Genomic DNA, 17,882 nt, shown 5'->3' with positions numbered 1-17,882 from the left:
CTCCAGATTCTATAATGTTGTCTTCTTTTTCACACATTTGTCCCCAGGGATGCAGCACTGGTGAGAAGCTGAAAGAAAGGGCTTGTGCTTGGCCATAACGCTGGGGGAGCCAGGCAGCAGTCAGTGGGTGCTGAGCAGCTGCACTGTGCATCACTTCCTTGTGTGTTCTTTCATCGTCATTATTGTCAGTATTATCTTCCCTTCTTTTTTTCTGTCCTGTTAAACTGTCTTTATCTCAACCCACAAGCATTTTACCCTTTTTGGCCAGATTAAACCACAACTCCAAGAAACGTCATGTGTCTGTATCAGAGAGCCAGTAGCTGAGAGAAAAACTGGAGCAATCCAGGCTCCTTCCCAGCCCCTTGGCATGGCTGAGCATTTGGGGCTTTAAGTCCTTAATGGTGATAAAGACCAAAGGAAAAAAAATAATATTTACTGGGACAATACCAGGGTATGATTCATTTCATAGATAACAACCAATAAAAATAATAAGAAGGAGGAAGTGTATCAGGTCACGAACTGCTGAAAAATAGCCCTTAGCTACACTTATCACTCTTTCGAAATCTCTGCACTGTGGTTGACATTTATCTGGATACATTTTTCAAACTAGCTCAATTTCTTTACGGTTATTATTAATAGGTTATGTGATTTTCAAAATTCAAAGTATTTTTATTAAAATTTAAAATGATTTTATTAAACATGTCCTAAAATATTGGAGGAAAAAAAAAAAAAAGCATTCCCATGTATTAAATGTGTGATACGTTGTACATTTGATAACCTGAGCAGAGTTTAATATTTTCAGAATTTCTCCTTCTGCCTTTCACCATATCTTCTTGACTGCACAGCCCCCAACCTCCCAATTAAATAAACATTATATAAATATATTATAAACATTATATAAATATATATATATTATATATATATTATATATATATATATATATAAATATAAATAACATACAAATGCAACTTACGTCACAATATGGAGAAAAATCTAGAGCTTCTCATTACTCACTCCTTGACCTACCAGCTACAGCAATTTGCTATTTGCAGAAGACAGATTTTAAAAGCAAAACAATGCCACTGCTTCACACACATGAGCTGAGAACAGACCTCAGTGTCCATACAGGTGGCCTGCAGGGGAAACCACCAGCAGGCAGACCTCTGCGACCAGCGGCAGCAATGGAAATCTGTCGGTATTCACATGGAAAAAATCCTGTGCTACAAGTACTTAGCAGCCCCCCTCGATGTAGTTACTCAATTCCAGTAACCCCTGACTGATTACTTCAATGTACACACGTAGCAGAGCCTTCCCCCTGGCCCAGGGGAGCAGTGACAACCAAGAAGCGTGCATGTTTTGAACAGGATCTGCCTCTGGCACACCAGAAGCACCTGTTTATTATCAGGCATGTACCGCTTCACCTGCACCATGGACCTGATAAACGACTGCTCACATACGTGTTCTGTATGGCCCTTCTCCAGCTCCATTAGTCAAAGGAACTACAATGACCATGTTGTGATGGGCATTCACCAGCACTGGTAAAATACATCATTCTCAAATGGGTTCATCAATTTCCACCAAGGAGCAGCAACACTGCTTTTGGATTACTGTCCTGGGCGTGGAGGAGGGACATAACCCAACAACGTCAAACAGCTGGAAGCAAATTACACATTGAAGAATGCTGTCATCTCACATCATCTCCTTCTTCTTATCATCAGGTCACACTGGTTTTGTGTTACAGGTCTGTTTCTTTGCTGCTTTTTCAATGCTTATTTTCTTTTCTCTCACCACTCCCTTATGTGCTTCTTGCTCTTCCTGAGCAGCATCCTCTCCTCTCAACGGGGCTGACATTTCTTTACTGTCCTCCTACTCTAATGAGGGATGCAGGGTTCAAACCAACTGCTCTATTGCAGATAAGCATCAGGGCTATCTCTAGCTAAGAAAAGACTGAAATACAAAACTTCTGGCTGCCAGAAGAAAATCTCCTCTGCTGCATGCTCTCCGCTATTGCCAGTGACGCAGACTTCACATCCCGTAATTCTGCTGCAGCTCACAGCTCTCCCACAATGCATTAAATTACTTACATTTGAATTAATCTGACCAGTGTTAAATATTAATTAATTTCTGCCCAAAGTTAACTTCAATGAAAATTGAGGAGACAATTACAATTTTAGTCTGAAACACAGGAAAATCACCCACTGAGCCAAGCCATGTAGGTGCCTGGGCAGACTTAAGAAGCTTTGTCTGGCATGCTCTAAACAATCTCGAGAAGCAGCTATACTGGAAGCTTCAGTTTCTGATAGACTGGACTCATTTACAAAAAGTAAAATCAACTAGCCTGCAATTTACGGAATAAACAGACTGCTGAGCCCTAAAAATCAAGGTGCAGTAAAATAGTATCAGCATTTTGAAAAATGACTGCATTTCACAAACAGTGAAAGAAATACTTTATTCTCACAGTACCTAAACACTTCACCATTAACAAGACCAGCCCTGACGCTGGATCTAAACAGTCCAGCACAGTGCTTCCAAATGGGAAAGGTTCTCCATTACTGCTTTCCTGTTATTGTTAAAAACCGAAAGCTTCTTTGTCAGGAAAGTCCTTTCCTTCATAAGCCTCTTGGAAATAAAAACAGACTTCATCCCCTCTTGCTGTGTGCATACAATTCCCACTTATTAAAAAAAAAAAAAAAAAAAAGGAACAACCCACCACCGAAAATGAACATGTATCAAATCTTGGAAATGCTTTGTCAACACCATTCCCTTCACCTCAGAGACGTACCCAGGTCTCCCAGCTGCTGTATCTGTCCTGCTGCTCAGGAGCGAGCCTGTGCCACTTAGCCGATCCTGCCGGCGTTGGTACAGTTTGGAGGATGCCAGCCCCTGCAGCCTCAAGCCAGCCATGGCACCCAGTGCCACTGTGGAGGGGAATGCAGAGAGGTGACCGGAGAGAGCACCAGCAGCGCTGATACTCAGTGAGTCACCTTCCTTTGGGGAGTTGCCTTTACATTTTAGAAGAGCTAAAGCAGGATGCATACGCTTCTGCTCAGGCATTGTTTCTTACACTTCATCTGCCATTCTGCTACGGTCTTGAAGATCAGACAACCTCTTTCCTGTGTTCCACTGGTAATTACCTACTGAAGGCAGCACACGAGGAGTTTGCAGCAGCAACCAGTTCCGTTAGCCTGGCATACTGTACCTGTACAAATTCCATCATCCAGGAGATGACATTGTATTAAAAAAAATCCTCAGTCTTCTCGTAATTCATCCATTTAATTCAAGAAGACTCACTGATCAAAGCAACAGAGACATACAGAAAAGCAAACTGAGAGCAAGCAGCAGAGCGAGCAGCAGAGTCATGCCTTCCACTTGGATGAAGCATGTTCCAAGAGCCAGGAGAGTAAAGGCTCCTGCTCTGCCGACACACTGCAGCCTGCAGAAGCTGCGTGCTGCGGAGGGTCAGGAAGCAGGCAGAAGGCACATAGTTGGCATTCCAGCCTCCAGAGCTCTCTGCCGGGAAGGGAACTGAGCAGGGCCCTAACCAGGAGCTCGCCCTTTCCAACGCTCCCCCTCTCCACCCGCCCCTGCAAGGGAGATAAAGGATTACAGAGCACAAAGGGCTCTGGGCACAGTGGGCAGGAAGGATAAAAAGAATAAAAAGTTGGAGAATACAGAAGTCAGTTTTAATGGAGGACAATGCACAGCTGAATCAGTGTCATCTGATCAGCATCACCATGAGACCCATCTCAACAGTCATCACCGACAAATTATTTTCTGGTAAATTACAAAAAAGGAGGATTTTTGTAGCATGATAGCAAAATGCCTTCCATGACTACAGTTTGGCAAGCTGTAGGAGGAAAAATAAGTAAGAGAAGGAGAAGTGATGATTTCATAAGTATTAGGTAAGTGTCAACCAGCAGAGATCCTTTCTGTTCTCTAAACAAAACCAGAAAGGTTTACTGGGATCCACCAGAAAAGGCACAAACAGAGAACATGATCATTTCAGTAGCCTAAAGTCTGCAATTTAACCTACATGTCCTTGCAAGTTTCAGGTCTGACAGTAATCTGCCACTACTGGCTCCTGCAGATTGCATTTGTTCCTTATTCATTCCTACGTGACGGACCAGAAGAATAAATGGAACCTTATAAAATAAAAACCAGAAGATGGAAAGGAAGAATAAAAATATCCTCCAAAATGAGTCATTTTGCTGACCTTTTACAGTGATAAAACACTTTTTAATGCAATATTAAGTCACCTTTTTTACTTTTAATACAAAGCAAAATATCAAGCCACTGCACCGTTTTATCTCCCACAGCCTTAAGCAATCTGGCCAAACCTCCCCTCCCTTCTCAAACACCTAAGCTTTTACCATCCTGGCTGCTACAGAGCTATTTTACTGGTTTTCAAATAGCCAATCTTCCACAGACAACTGTGAGTCCCTTGTTCAAAAAACAACGCAAGGGGATTGAAGCGAGGGGGGAATCAAAACAATACCCATCCTGTCTTCCATCCCTTCAAACACACACGTGCTCACTCACTCCTATTTCTGTTCTTACTGCTCTGCACATAAATAGGGAAAATGTGAAAATGCGTGGTTTTGGTTTTCTTTCCCTCTTGAAGGATCGCTTTTAAGGGAGAGGGTCAATGACAAAATGCTACAGCAGATTACGTTCTGGGCCAAAGCAGAGCAGAAAGCAGCTAGATTCCTTTTAGGCACTAACAAGCAGTTCTCCTCAGGGAAGCAGCTCCATGTCCCCAGGAACAGACTATGAGGGATCCTTCAACAAGTTAAAGTGCATCTGGAGAGCCTCAGAGAATAGACTTAGCTGGAAAAAATTATAATATTAAAACCACATTTTTTCCAAACCAAAAGTAGAAATGGCTGCTTATAACTCAGATGAGACATCTGTTAGTTTGATCCAGGTACTTTCTATTCTGCACAAAGAACCTTTTTTAAATACTACCAACCTTTATACTCTCACCTCCTCCTCATCCATCAAACCTTTTTACTTGCAATTACTTCATAACATGGAGCACAAGCACAGCAGCAGCTCTCTAATGAATTAAAAAGCATCTAGTCAAAAACTGGCTAATTGTAAATAATATACCCTTATTTCTTACCTCAACTGGATTAGGAACAATCAATAAGCATATCTGTAAATGCAGCTGTTCTTCTTTTGTTGACTGCAGGAAGTACATAGGCGTATCCAGATCCCAACTAGACCAAGCATAGTGATGACAAAGATCTCTCACAAAAATAATTATGCCCTGAAACATGCACTAAGGGAAAGTTTTTCCTAGGGCTTTTTATTATCTTTATACTAATTTCCAAAGGCAACACAATACAGCACAGGCATTTTTTTTACCTTTATGTTCCCTAAGCAACAGCACAGCAGTAAAGTCTTAATAAAATTATCTTCAATTCTGTTTTATTTCCTACTTTGAGCATTTGACAATGTTTTGCCCACTGGTCATTCACTGCTCCTCTTTCTTAGGAATGATTCTGTCACAACCAACAAAGAAAACTAGGCAAAACACAGGAGGGAAACAAAAAAAAAAAAAAAAACAATACTCAAAAAGGCAAAAATTAAGAGATGGAGCAAACACACCAAATTAAGCAAGACTGATTTGAAGCTGTCTTCATGCACTTATTTGTAAAGAAGTACAGTAGCATTTGGTGCTAAAGGCACCAAAAATCATATAAATTGCATTTTACTCACCACTGCAAAATATAGAAAGGTTGCTTAGAAACATACTGTTTTTATATGTATGTATATAATATATATATACACATTATCTGTACAATCTTATCAATATACATTATCTTATCAATATACATTATCTTTCAGAGTTTATTTCCAAACGTAGTTAAACAATATGTAAGTTAGTAAAATTAATATATATTTCCCTAATTTCTTTTGTCCTATTATCTTTTGATCTTAGTTGGAACAGCTGTGTTCAAACAGAGGCTGTTCTGTTTTTTAAGCTGCCAGCATCCCTTTAAACCACAGACTACTCTTGGAATTAGGGGCTGTAACAGCTACTTTAACATCAAGATACAGGGAAGCAAAACTGCTCTGTCAGGACATGGCATTCAGCTCTAGCATTTGCAAATTCCAGTGATCTGCTCATCAGTGTTCTCTAATAAAACACATCCTCACATACGAGCAATGTAAGCTCACAATAGGATACACATAGTATTTGGATTTCACTTGCTAAATAGTCACTTATTTTTAGTAATTTCATACTATGAATATATAGAAGTACACATCCTTCTTTGTATTTTCTGAAACTACATTTTTCCCTAATGCTAGAAATCAGTAAATCAAATTACGGTAGCTACTTAAATTCAGAAGACACACTCTGCAGCTAAAAAGGACGGAACACTTCAAAATGAAAACTGATTTTTCACCTATCTTAATCACTAATAATGCATCAGTAATTACAGTATCTAACGGTGAGTCCCTATTTGTTCCTATTTGACAAGAAAAGTGAAGCGAAAAATAATTACGTCTCAGCCCTGCACATCCTCCCTACAGTCTTCCTCGCTTTACAGAGCAAAACAAAACAAAATCATCCCCTTTGGTGTGTCAACGGTTTCAAGACTAGAGACACATTGATGTCGTATTCCTGCCTCTGGAAGGTTCCCACTGCTCAATGTTGTGGAGAAGCTCCAGCTGTGAAGCAGTTCATCTCCTTCTGGAACCTCAAAAGCCCTCAACCTCAAAAGCTTCGGAACATGTCTACATACTGCAGGCAGATGTTGAGAATTACCATGTAACAAACATCAAACATCTAGCAAGAGCTCAGCTCAGTGATCCACGGGTTGGTCCGAGGAAGCCTGTTCTCCATGCTGAGCTCCTTCCCATGACTTAGGAGTCAGACCTACACTGCTGGACACGGTGCTCGCCAAACGGCATCAGTCAGGTAAGGTGCTGAGCCATACCAATGTTTCCCAGACACTGAAAACCAAAGGCAGGTTTCGTTTTGCTGAGAAACAGCCAGTCTAAGATGATCACTCTGTCCTAGGAAATTCACAAGTGTTCATAATTGACAAACTTTCCAGTATAAATGTTTTTGAAAACTTTAAGTAACACTTGCATTCATGCAATTGACTTTTCAAAAGCAAAGCCAAGGCCTGCTCACTTTAACAACCCTCTGAAGTACGTTGGAAGGAAAGGAGACAGAAATCCTGCGTTACTTTGCAGAACTGTGCACTCTACCCTCCCTGCTCAGCTTCCTTGGAACATTCCACCCAGCCTCATGCTTCATGTCAGAGCTTCTTATGAACACAGTAATAATTTCTTATAACTTTAAAAGGCAAGTTTCTGAAGAAGCACAGGAGAAAAGATGAGGATTGCTGTGCGCAGTCATTTCCCACTGTCCCCTGTAGTTGCGTGACTTCACCCGAGGTGAACATGTCATTCTAAACAGTCCCACACCAAAGCTGTATGGGAATAAAGCAAGTTGGGTTTTCACAGACAACACTTCCCAGGTCCTCCCTTTCTTGTCTCTATTTAGGAGCTGCATGGGTACCATGACCTGTGAACATTTAAGACTCTTCAGCCTTCCTCTAGTTTTGAGAAATTTCTGTGAACTTGTGAATACACACCTATGTGACACATCAGAAGAACAAAAAGTGGTCATTTAGACAGAGAAAAAAAAATAACCTTAAGACAGGAGGCAAAAACCAAAGTTTTTTAAGCACGTACCACCACCTATCAACAACAATCTGTCATCACAGACAGCAAAAGCAACACTGATCAAAATGACAGATGAGGACAGAACTATTCAGTGCATACTTAGCAACCCACCAAATATGAGATACATCAAGTGACTGTAAGCAGCAGCACAATCCAGACATCAAGACTTTACACAAGAGAGCGAGTACGTAGAGACAAACTAACCTGTCTCAGGGCTTCTGGTCACAAATAACAGTGCTTTAGAATCACAATGACAGCAGGATTCAGGGTGATGACTACCCTTGAAAAACATCCTACTACTGTTGATATTATTTCTTCACATCTTTCAAGACACTTTACAATAGCAAGCTAGTTTTAAAAATGCTTCATAATGTCTGGGTTTTATTTTACGGATGGGAAAAGAAGCGATCAGACACTAAACCACTTGTGCGACCCCTCAGAAGATGCGAGCAAAACGCTGTCCCCGCTGCTTTTCTCGTTTACATCTGTCAATTCAGGGACATTACAGAGCTCCCCAGCGTCAGACAGCGCGGGAGGAGACCCAAACTCCAGATTTAAGGACTGCTCGGACACGTATCCGCGAGGCCAGCCCGAACCAGAGGTCACGGAGCGCACGGCCACGGGGGGGTGCACGGCTGTGCGGCGGGGCCGTGGGGCACCGCGGGCTGCCGGGACCCGAGCCACAGCGGGGCTGAGCCCAGAACCGCTCCGTTCCCGGCCCCGTCCCACCCTCTGCCCTCCCCCGGGCCGGGGCGATCCGCGGCGGGGCCGCCCGGCTCTGCCCCTCCAGCGGGCCGGCCGCCGGCCCTGCGCTCCCGCGGAGCCGCCCCGGGGGCTGCCCCGGCCTTACCTGCCCGTCATGGCGGCGCGCCCGGGGCCCCCAGCCGCTCGGCGGGGCTCGGCTCGGCTCGGCTCGGCCCCGGTCCCGGCCCCGGCCCCGGCCCCGGCCCCGGCGGGCAGCGCAGACCCCGCCCCGGCCCCTGGGCGTGGGCGGCAGCCGCGGCCCCCGGTGACTCAGGGCAGCCCCCCCCGGGCCCCGCGCATATTTTTCCTATAAAGGGAAGAAAAATTGAGCAACGAGGCGGCGGGGCCAGGCCCGCCTCCCGCTCCGGTGCTGGAGGGGGAAGGCAGGCGGCCATGGTCCTGCAGCCGTGACCCGGCGGGCAGTTAGCGCTGGGAGGCCAGGCGGGACATTTTCCCGAGGAAAAAATCCTCCTGCCGGCCGGGAGGGGGGTCCCACTCTCGCTGTGCTCTCTTCAGACCCGCCCGGAGGCCACCTGAAACGCAGCGAGGCGGCAGCGATCTCCCGCCGGGACCCCGCTCCGGTGGCACCCAGCCCCTCCTGCCGGGGACCCAGCCGTGTCCTGGGCGCCCCAACAGCTCCGTGTGCTCCGGAGGGGTACCGCGGTGCTAACGGGGCAGGGAGCGGCTGTCCAAACCTGCTTTAAAACTTTATCTCGTAAGGCAGCCTGTTGCGATATGACCCACCGTTGCCACAAATACCCTCATGAGCTTGGGGCTGCTGATGGGAACTGTGCTCCCTGCGCCTCATGGTGTCCGAACATCCCATTGTTCAGCCCTCCGGTGAACATTTAGAATCATACAGGTTAATCTAGCACTTGGGATTTTTTAATCATAGAATCATAGAATCATAGAATACCCTGAGTTGGAAGGGACCCTTAAGGATCATCAAGTCCAACTCTTGACACCGCACAGGTCTACCCAAAAGTTCAGACCATGTGCCTAAGTTCACAGTCCAATCTCTTCTTAAATTCAGACAGGCTCGGTGCAGTGACCACTTCCCTGGGGAGCCTGTTCCAGTGTGCAACCACCCTCTCTGTGAAGAACCCCCTCCTGACGTCCAGCCTAAACTTCCCCTGCCTCAGCTTAACCCCGTTCCCGCGGGTCCTGTCACCCGCGGGAACGGGGTTATAATGCTTTATTTAAGCAGGTAACGGATTGAGTATTTTTAGTTCTTTGTTTAAAACAGGGTAATGGACTGAGATCGATGCTCATATTTTAATGGTCGGTCGGAAAACGAGTAAGAGGCAACCTCGTTAATTAACAGCCAACAGTTCAACAGGGGTGTTGGTCTGTGGCTGCGCACACAGACGAGCTCCCAGTCAGCCCGTCCGTTTGTCTCCCCCGGTGTAACGGCACCTGAACGCCTCACAGCGGGCAGCGCCCGCCTCCTGGCAGCCCCCCCCCGAGGAAACGTGAGGCTGCTGGGGCTGAGCCTGGGGAGCCGCGGGGCGGTGCCAGGCTGCTGCCCACCCGCACCGGCCGCCCCCGCGGGGCTCACCGGGCTCGCAGCCGCCTCGAGGGCTCCCCTCCCGCGGCGGCCCCCGAGCGCCGCCGCTGGTGCCGGTGCCGCCTCAGCGCCTGGCAGCACGGCGCAGGCGCGGCCCGCCCCGCCCCGCCGCGGATGGCCGCGATGCGAGCCCGGATGCGGCCGCCGCGTAAGATGGCGGCGGGGCGGGCGGGCGGCGCGCGGTAGCGGCGGGGGCGAGCCGGCCATGGCGGACCTGGGCCAGCAGCTGCGGGACTACCTGGCCCGGCACCAAGCCCCCGGCCCGCCCGCCGCCGGCCCGCAGCAGCAGGAGGAGAAGGAAGAGGAGGCGGCGGCCGGCGGGGCGGGCGGCTGGCCGGGCTGGGGCTGGCCCTGGGCGGCCGAGACGGAGCCGTGCCTGCCGGGGCTGTCGCGCTGGCAGCGGCTGGCGGCGGCCGGGCTGTGCGCGCTGCTGGCCGCCCTCTGCTTCGGGCTGGCCGCGCTGTACGCGCCGCTGCTGCTGCTCCGCGCCCGCAAGTTCGCGCTGCTCTGGTCCCTCGGCTCGCTCTGCGCGCTGGCCGCCGCCGCCCTGCTGCGCGGCCCGGCCCTGCTGCGGCGGCCCGGCCGCGGCTCGGCGCTGTACGCGGCCGCGCTGTGCTGGACGCTGTACGCGGCGCTGGGGCTGCGCAGCGCTCCCCTCACGGCGCTGGGCGCCGCCGCGCAGCTCGGGGCCGCGGCCGCCGCGCTCCTGGACGCGCTGCCCGGGGGCGCCGCCGGCCTGCGCCGCCTCGCAGGGCTCGGGGGCGCCGCGCTGCGCCGCAGGGTGCTGCCGCTGTGAGGAGGAGGAGGAGGAAGGAGGAGGAAGGCTGAAGGAGGACGCCCGCGCCGCTCGCCTCGCCCCCCGCCGGCCCGCCGGGGGCTGCTCGCGGCTCCCACCCCCCTCCCTCCCTCGCCTCACCGCCGAGTCAGCCCCGCAGCCCCGGCCCCCCCCGCGAGTACCGGACCCGCGTGGCTGCTGCGAAGCGTGAGTGAGAGCGGCGGCAGCGGGACGCGGCGGCCCGGCCGCCCCGCGTGGGACTGAGCGGTGCCCCCGCGGACACGGAGCCCAGCGGGGCTCGGCTCGCAGCCAGCGGCTCTGGCGCTGCCCCCAGCCCGCGCTGAGCCCCGCGGTCCCAACACAAACTCGGTCGCTGCGCAGCGCAGCCGTCAGCCAGCCCGGACCGGTAGTGAACACGAGCACTGCGTGCCCATAAACTGCATAGAGAAAGAAAAGCCGTCTTTAAAATGCCGTCCAGTAAGTGAAACCAACCGTGGTGGGGCTGCGGGTCACGACGCCTAGCCGTAGCTGTGAGGGGAGTCTGGCTTGCATGGCGGTGGGCAAGGGACAGGTGCTAACCTTAGGGCTGCCGTACAGCTGCTGCGAGGTACCAAATACTCGGACCACAAAGGGATAGCTTCATCTTTTAAGACTTTCTTCTGGATATATGTTTCTTTTTCACTTTTTCAAACTGGTCAGGAACCGCTTGCTGTCACAGCATGACCTTCAAGAACAGATCTGCTGCTGGTCGGAGCTTGCTTCAGCCAGCATAGCTCTGTGTCAATCCAGAAACCAAGCAGCTGTACAAAGGTGGCTGGTGGTCCCTGGTGAGTGCTTGGTACTTCAGTGCATTGCTGCAGGTAGATGGAGTGCCTGGCCTAACCAACTCCAAGCCCCAGTGGCTGTCTCATTGAGTGTACGTGCCTCACATACAACACAGAGCCAAACACTGCAATACACGTCCGCTATCGCTATGTAGGGTTTAACCTATCAACATAATAGCTGCTCTTAATTAAACCAAAATTGTTAAATGGAAGTACTTAAATGTACATAGATTGTTTTAATAAAACTCTTTGTGTACCAAATGTCAGTATAGACATTCAACTACTGGTCACTTTTTTCCTAAAAATGAAGGTCAGAGCCATTTGGAATAGCATTAAATTAGTTTTCTTACTTTTATAACTCCTAAGCTATAGTATATAAAATTATTCTTATTTCTAACATCAATATCAAAGTAAGTGTTAGACGAGGTGAAGCTGTAAGCAGGTAGAGTGTAAGGATTCTACGTGCAGTGCTGGTGAAAGAACTTCACCTGGAGAGGACAGAAGCATATTCCCATTAAATAATTTCATCCATTTTTCAGCAGTCAGACTGGGAACCTTCTTCTGTCTCCTCTGATATGCTGTGGTCTTCAAGATTTTATATGAAAGCTAGCTAATCCAGTTTTCTCGACTGTTTTTGCACCTTCCATGGCCACAGAATACTTCAAAAATTCTACCTAATTTAAAAAGCTGGCACTCATGAAGAATGTAACACCAAGTACAATAAGTGTTTTCCATTTTGTCTAAATACAGAAACCTGTGTTGCCTGTTACTAGGTACACTCATTTTTTCTTGCAGAGGACTGTAGCTTAATTAAGGGCCAACAGCTCATCCTCTAAATCAAGTATTCTAACTACTAGCAGAGTCACTTTCAGCCGCGTATGCAAAATACATAGGGCTTATATTAAAAAAAAAAAAAAAAAAAAAAAGGCTTTCTCCTTTGCTGATGATTAGATTGTCAGCATTAATCATCAAAACCTAAAAGCAATCCTAACTTAAAAGTGATCCTACACCAAAAGCAACCACAGCCCCTCTACAGGTAGAGGTAAAAGCAACGTATTTTTTTTTCCCTCAAAGGAAAAACTGTCACATTAGGTGTATCTCAGCTTTTTCCCCAGTCAATTCCTTTCAGATTCCTTTCAGTTAATTACTGTAATTTTCACGTGCCATTTTGCACACTACAAGTTAAAAACTAAGAAAAAAAAAACTAACCATGACCAAATCAAGAGAACAGCAGTTTAGCATCTACACTTTGATCTCTTTAAAAAAGGTAGATCGTAAGGACTTAAGTCAGTCTTTAAAAAAAAAAATGTGACAGCTGCTGCGTATTGCGAAGTTGTTGCAGTGCCTTTGTCAGCTACGGAGCTACGTTGCCTTATTATCATGAATATTCTAACAGCTTTAAACTAAAAGATGGAAGATTTAGATTAAACATTTGGAAGAAATTCTTTACCATGAGGGCGGTGAGGCACTGTCCCAGGCTGCCCAGAGGAGCTTGTGTTTGTCCTATGCCTGGAGGTGTTTGAGGCCAGGCTGGATGGGGCTGGGGGCAGCCTGGGCTGTGGGCAGGTGGGGTGGAACTAAGTTGTCTTTAGGGTCCCCTCCAACAGAAACCATTCGTTGAAATTCAAGTGGAGAGAGAAAGAAAAAAAAAAAAAAAAAAGAAAAAAAGCCAAGTAGTGATAGTTTTTGCTATACTTTGTCCTATACTTTTAATTTAGGACCTTTTTGAGAGCTGCCTTTAGAGTATGTCCTTACGTAATAAACTTTTCATCCAGGCTTTAGACATTAAAGGAGCCTAGTGACTGGAGATGATTGATATGAACAGTTTATGGGGAAATTGGAAAGTCGTGGTTGGTTTGGTAAGCAGCTTTATTATGAAATGTGGGAAATAGAAATAACTTCTGCTCATCTCCCCCCCAGTAAAACTAGGGAACCATACCCTAAAAGTATTTGGAAATGTTAAGATGAAAGCCATCAACTATCAAGGTTTGCACTTCAGTATTTGAATGGATCACTCTGCTGGACACCCGTATCTTTAAGCGATGTATGCTACAGCCACTGTAAAACATATGCATCCATATTAATCAAGCTCTGAAACTTCTTCCCCAATTTCTTTAAGTGTAAAGTGTTTTGCTCCTGCGAACACATGTATTTGACTCACCCAGATGAAGTGTAGAATGACAATACTTGTCATGCTGTCTGTTTTGCTAGTGGGCCAGGTTATAACTCACACTATGTCTATGACAACTTTTTCTAAACGGTGTTCCACGTTTTTCTCTTTCAGGGTGATAGACTAGCAAGCAGCGATGATTTCCTGTGTTTTGGAATTTTAACGTCAGCACCACTTGTTTTCATAGACAGCTGTGTCTAAAGGTGAAAAAAGTTCTCTATACATGATAAACCAAAAAACTAGGAATAAGCTATTAGTATTTTAAACAGTTGAGATTGCAGGAGGTAGTTCTGTTGTTCCATCTGATACACAAGTTTGCTTAATGATGACACTTTATAGTAATAGGTGAGTAAAGAATCACACAGCGTTGACTTTTTCGTTAATTTTTGCACAAATTACATTCTGTATTCATACAAAAAAACAACGTAACTCTTCTGACAAACTGTACATATAGAAACAAGTTTCTGTCTGGAGGTGAACTGAAATCTGTGGAGGTGCTCCATGTCTCAACACTAAAAAAAATTCCAGCTCTTCACAAAACAAAGTAGGTAAAAGAAGGTGAGGAAAACAGGGATGGAGAGGACAAAACAGAAAGCTAGCTGCAATACTGCAGCTAGTAGCAGTTGGCTGATCTAGGAAAAGACCCTTGTTAGGAACTAATTAATGCACATTCAGTTATCCCAGTTAAGAATCCAGGTTTGTGTTGTTGCAGGGTTACTTTCTCTTTGAGTCCATAGTAGCAGTCTATTTAAATATTGTCCAGCAAGGACTGGGTGTGACCCAGTCAAAGCCTCTTCTATCGGCCTCTTCCACCACCCCTAGATGCTCCTCTTCTTGACTGACCAGAGTTCATGTTGTTTCCTCTTCCCCAATTACTTCCACTCCTTCCTCCTCTAGAAGGGTTATTGCCTCCTGCAGGTCCTCCACCAAAAGCTTCATCTCTGTGGAATCCATCATGATGGTCTCCATCTAAAGAATTAGACCTCCCAGATTTTGGCACTCTCTGTGATGGTCCTGAATTGCCACGTCCTAAAAATGAAGCACAATGTTACTGATTTTGAAGTGAAGCCATACGTCTTCTCAGACACACTGTTGCTTAGGTAGCTCTCTGGTGGTACAAACAGTCAGAAACTGAATATAGTTGAGACCTACAGTTTTTTGCCTGCTCCCTCTATCCATTTTTTTCTTAAATAGATTCAGTATCTCCGTGACAGTCCAGAAGATGGACAGCAATCAAACAATTCTTTGGGGATTATAGGAGATTATGTCTGATCTAGTCAGCAAATACTTAAATAAGTCAGATCAACGATAGTTATAGTGTCCTCAAAACTGCCAGGCATACCTGATTGTTATCCTTCAAGACCATCTGTGGTTCTTTGTATATGTTTATTGCAAAATATTTTTTTTTCTCCTAAACACAACATTGCACTGATGGATCAGTTGAGGTTGGTGGTGAGAACAATGAGTAATGTTACTGTTAGATTCCTTTTTTTCTTTTTTTTCTAGAAATAATGGGAAGATGCTTGATTTTATTACTATGTGTGAATATAAACTATGCAAGCTCTTACTGCTAGGAACTTCAGGATTTTCTACGTTTCATAGATCATTTTAGTACTGATATGTAAGTTAAAATCATAATAAAAGAAAAAAACAAACAGGTCATTAGCCTAAAATAACAGAAGCAGTGTTTTCAAAAAATAAATGGTAAAAGTGCTTTATGGACATACACGCTATGGCTAACAGGGAAAACATAACATTCTGTTTTGAAAGGAAAAATAATGATATAGAGGGAGTTTCCCAGTGGAGTTTTACTAAGAACATCTGTGAAGTAATGATGAAACCTGCTGTTAATACAAGATTGGAAATACAGTCCACACAGAGGATTGGCATACACTCTAAACTAGATGAGCTTCAGAACTACAATAACAGAAGCAGGATGACATTGAATGGCATCAAAGGCAAAGCTGTGCAGCAGAGGGCTGACAAAAATGTCAACTATAGGCTGGCAGCTCAACATTTGGAAGCAACTGAGAAGGATCAGGGTTACTAATCACTACAAAACAGTGGGTAATCAATATAAGGACATTATTTAAAAAGATAACGGCAATCAGATTTATAAGAAAAGGGGCCAAGAACTGGTGTGGGGCTAAGATTATTTTGGAAATTGGATACACAGTCATAGGCTATGAACCAGCTCTTAGACTCAAAAGAAAATACTTCGCGGGTTGCAGTAGCTAACTGAAGAAAGTGTCATGTGAATGTTCAGTAATAGTTAAAAAGTCAGATGTGATTATCAGGAGCTATTAGGAAAGAATGGAGGAAATACAATAAAACCAAGTGAACTGAAGAAATTAATGGTTAAACCACATCTTAAATAGTGTGTGCAATTCTTTGTTACTCCATTTGAAAGTGAAAAAGATACAGGCAAGGTAATAAGGATAGCAAAAGATACAGAAAAGCGTTCCAGAGACAAAAGATGAGCAGATCAGGGCTCTGACATGGAGAAGACCTAGTTCAGGTTGGAAACGTGAAGTTTGATACAGTAAGAGGTGACATTCAGAGATAATAAAGATCAATTAAAATGGAAGACATCAATGAATTAAATTAGTGAATGACAGGCTTCAAACAAGAGAAAAGCAGTATTTTACTTTTTAAAATGTATTTAAGAAAACAATGCAATATTAAGTTCCAGAGCTGCATCTCTGTGTGTTGTGTATGTCAAGAGTTTATGCTTCTTAAAAAAATTCTGAGTGAGACTACTGTTGAAAAATGTGCCAGTGTTACGTAAGGTTTTCAATATAATGGACTTCTTACCTTTGCCCCTCTCCTCTGGGGGTCCACCTGGAGCATCCATTTCTCTGTGGTCAGAGGTCCCTGGTCCATCGTGCCAGGGACGTTTACGTGGTGGCAATGAGGCCATGTCCATGCCCTGGAGCGAAGAAGAACGTTCTCGGTTAGCTGGAGAATGCCCGTCATGAGGAGGATGATCTGGACGAGGACCTGATCATGAGAAAAAACAGGATCATTAAGTAGTGTTCATCTGATCATTATCTCTCATTTTCAGAGGCAGTCATATAAACATACACACTTTCCATGCTATAGGGCACAAAATTTTGAGTTAGAATTGCATAAAGCTTCCCCCACCTGCTAAAAAGGCAAACAAGCAAACACTGGATGAGTAAAAGTTGCAAGAAATCTAAAGATAAGAAAGTTTTAAAAGATGATGAGGAAGAAAGAAGTGAAGGATTTAAAGCTTTCTTTTCAGTATATTTTCATGCATTTTAAAGACGATCACAAGTTCCTTTCATGATTCACGTGTCACTTGTGCTCACTTTTTCCATGACGTTCTAAATTTCAGTTTTGACCCTATATGTAATTATATACGTTCCTTTAGTAACACAAATATTAGTATCAATATGCTGTCACACGTTGCAGCTAAAAACATTATTTTTGCAAACAATAAAGACGATGGCATCAAAGCGAAAGATTCCTATTGGCATTAGTATATATCTCAAAATTCTACAAGTTATGCCGCAGTCACCCACGGGTGAAAAACAACATGCAGCTTTGGACTGTAAAAGATTTCAACTTAAGATTTTAAAACCACAAACATTTTTTATTCAGTGAGACTGCTGCATTTAGTGACAGTAAAATTGTGGACGGTTAAGTGGTTTCTAAAGTTAGAAGTCCAAGGAACTACCTTTTGTTTCTCTGGTGATAAAAGACTAACAGTGAGCATAAGAAGTACAGGCAAAATAGTGACATTTTTCTTGAAGTGATTATGTTTTAGAAGTCTAGTCTATTATTAGAAGCAAACCTCAACTTTTTTTTTTAATATATATATATATATATATATATATATATATATATATATATATATATATATATATATATTTTATTATTTTTTTACCTGGTTCTCTGTTTCCATCCCAGGATTCTGGTTTCCGCCCACCTTCAAAGCGTGGAAATTCATCAGGAGTAGGAAGTAGACCCTTCCGGCCCCCTGAGCAGTAAGAGATGCAGGGAACAAGAATGAGAAGAGACATCGTATTAATGAAACTACTGCAATTTGCCCAAGAAATGTCTTTGGTTCCTTAT

The 17,882-nt window shown here is 45.1% G+C and overlaps 3 protein-coding genes across 4 annotated transcripts in view; 1 reads left to right on the top strand and 2 right to left on the bottom strand.

The window, feature by feature from the left end:
• Positions 1 to 8,672, bottom strand: part of LIMS2 (LIM zinc finger domain containing 2) — a 28,455-nt gene extending 19,783 nt beyond the window's left edge. Inside the window, exon 1 of one of the 2 annotated variants that reach the window (XM_082767279.1) lies at positions 8,555 to 8,672. In XM_082767279.1, the coding sequence (XP_082623405.1) occupies positions 8,555 to 8,565 (11 nt within the window). In that variant the 5' untranslated portion in view covers positions 8,566 to 8,672. Of the gene's footprint in view, positions 1 to 2,782; positions 2,890 to 8,554 lie in introns of those variants that run through there. The other variant, XM_082767278.1, reaches the window with a different exon arrangement.
• Positions 8,673 to 9,734: 1,062 nt separating this feature from the next.
• Positions 9,735 to 17,878, top strand: SFT2D3 (SFT2 domain containing 3). Its single transcript, XM_082767727.1, has 3 exons — positions 9,735 to 11,267; positions 13,899 to 13,987; positions 17,718 to 17,878. The coding sequence occupies exon 1, from the start codon at positions 10,221 to 10,223 to the stop codon at positions 10,809 to 10,811; it is 591 nt and encodes a 196-aa protein (XP_082623853.1). The 5' UTR covers positions 9,735 to 10,220; the 3' UTR covers positions 10,812 to 11,267; positions 13,899 to 13,987; positions 17,718 to 17,878.
• The window catches only part of WDR33 (WD repeat domain 33), a 67,321-nt gene continuing 63,484 nt past the window's right edge, over positions 14,046 to 17,882 (bottom strand). The window contains exons 20-22 of the mRNA XM_082767726.1: positions 17,695 to 17,787; positions 16,599 to 16,784; positions 14,046 to 14,813 (exon numbers count right to left, since the gene is read on the bottom strand). Coding sequence (XP_082623852.1) covers positions 14,581 to 14,813; positions 16,599 to 16,784; positions 17,695 to 17,787 — 512 coding nt within the window. The 3' untranslated portion in view covers positions 14,046 to 14,580. The remainder of the gene's footprint in view (positions 14,814 to 16,598; positions 16,785 to 17,694; positions 17,788 to 17,882) is intronic.

The sequence above is a fragment of the Aythya marila genome (assembly GCF_965140915.1).
Source record: "Aythya marila genome assembly, chromosome: 9".
Lineage (NCBI taxonomy): Eukaryota > Metazoa > Chordata > Aves > Anseriformes > Anatidae > Aythya > Aythya marila.
Note: the sequence above shows the minus strand (reverse complement) of the source record. Positions and strands in the feature narration are given on the sequence as shown.

What these genes read in the sequence shown, in the direction of transcription:
- SFT2D3 (XM_082767727.1), top strand. Translation starts at nt 10,221, where the DNA reads ATGGCGGACCTGGGCCAGCAGCTGCGGGACTACCTGGCCCGGCACCAA.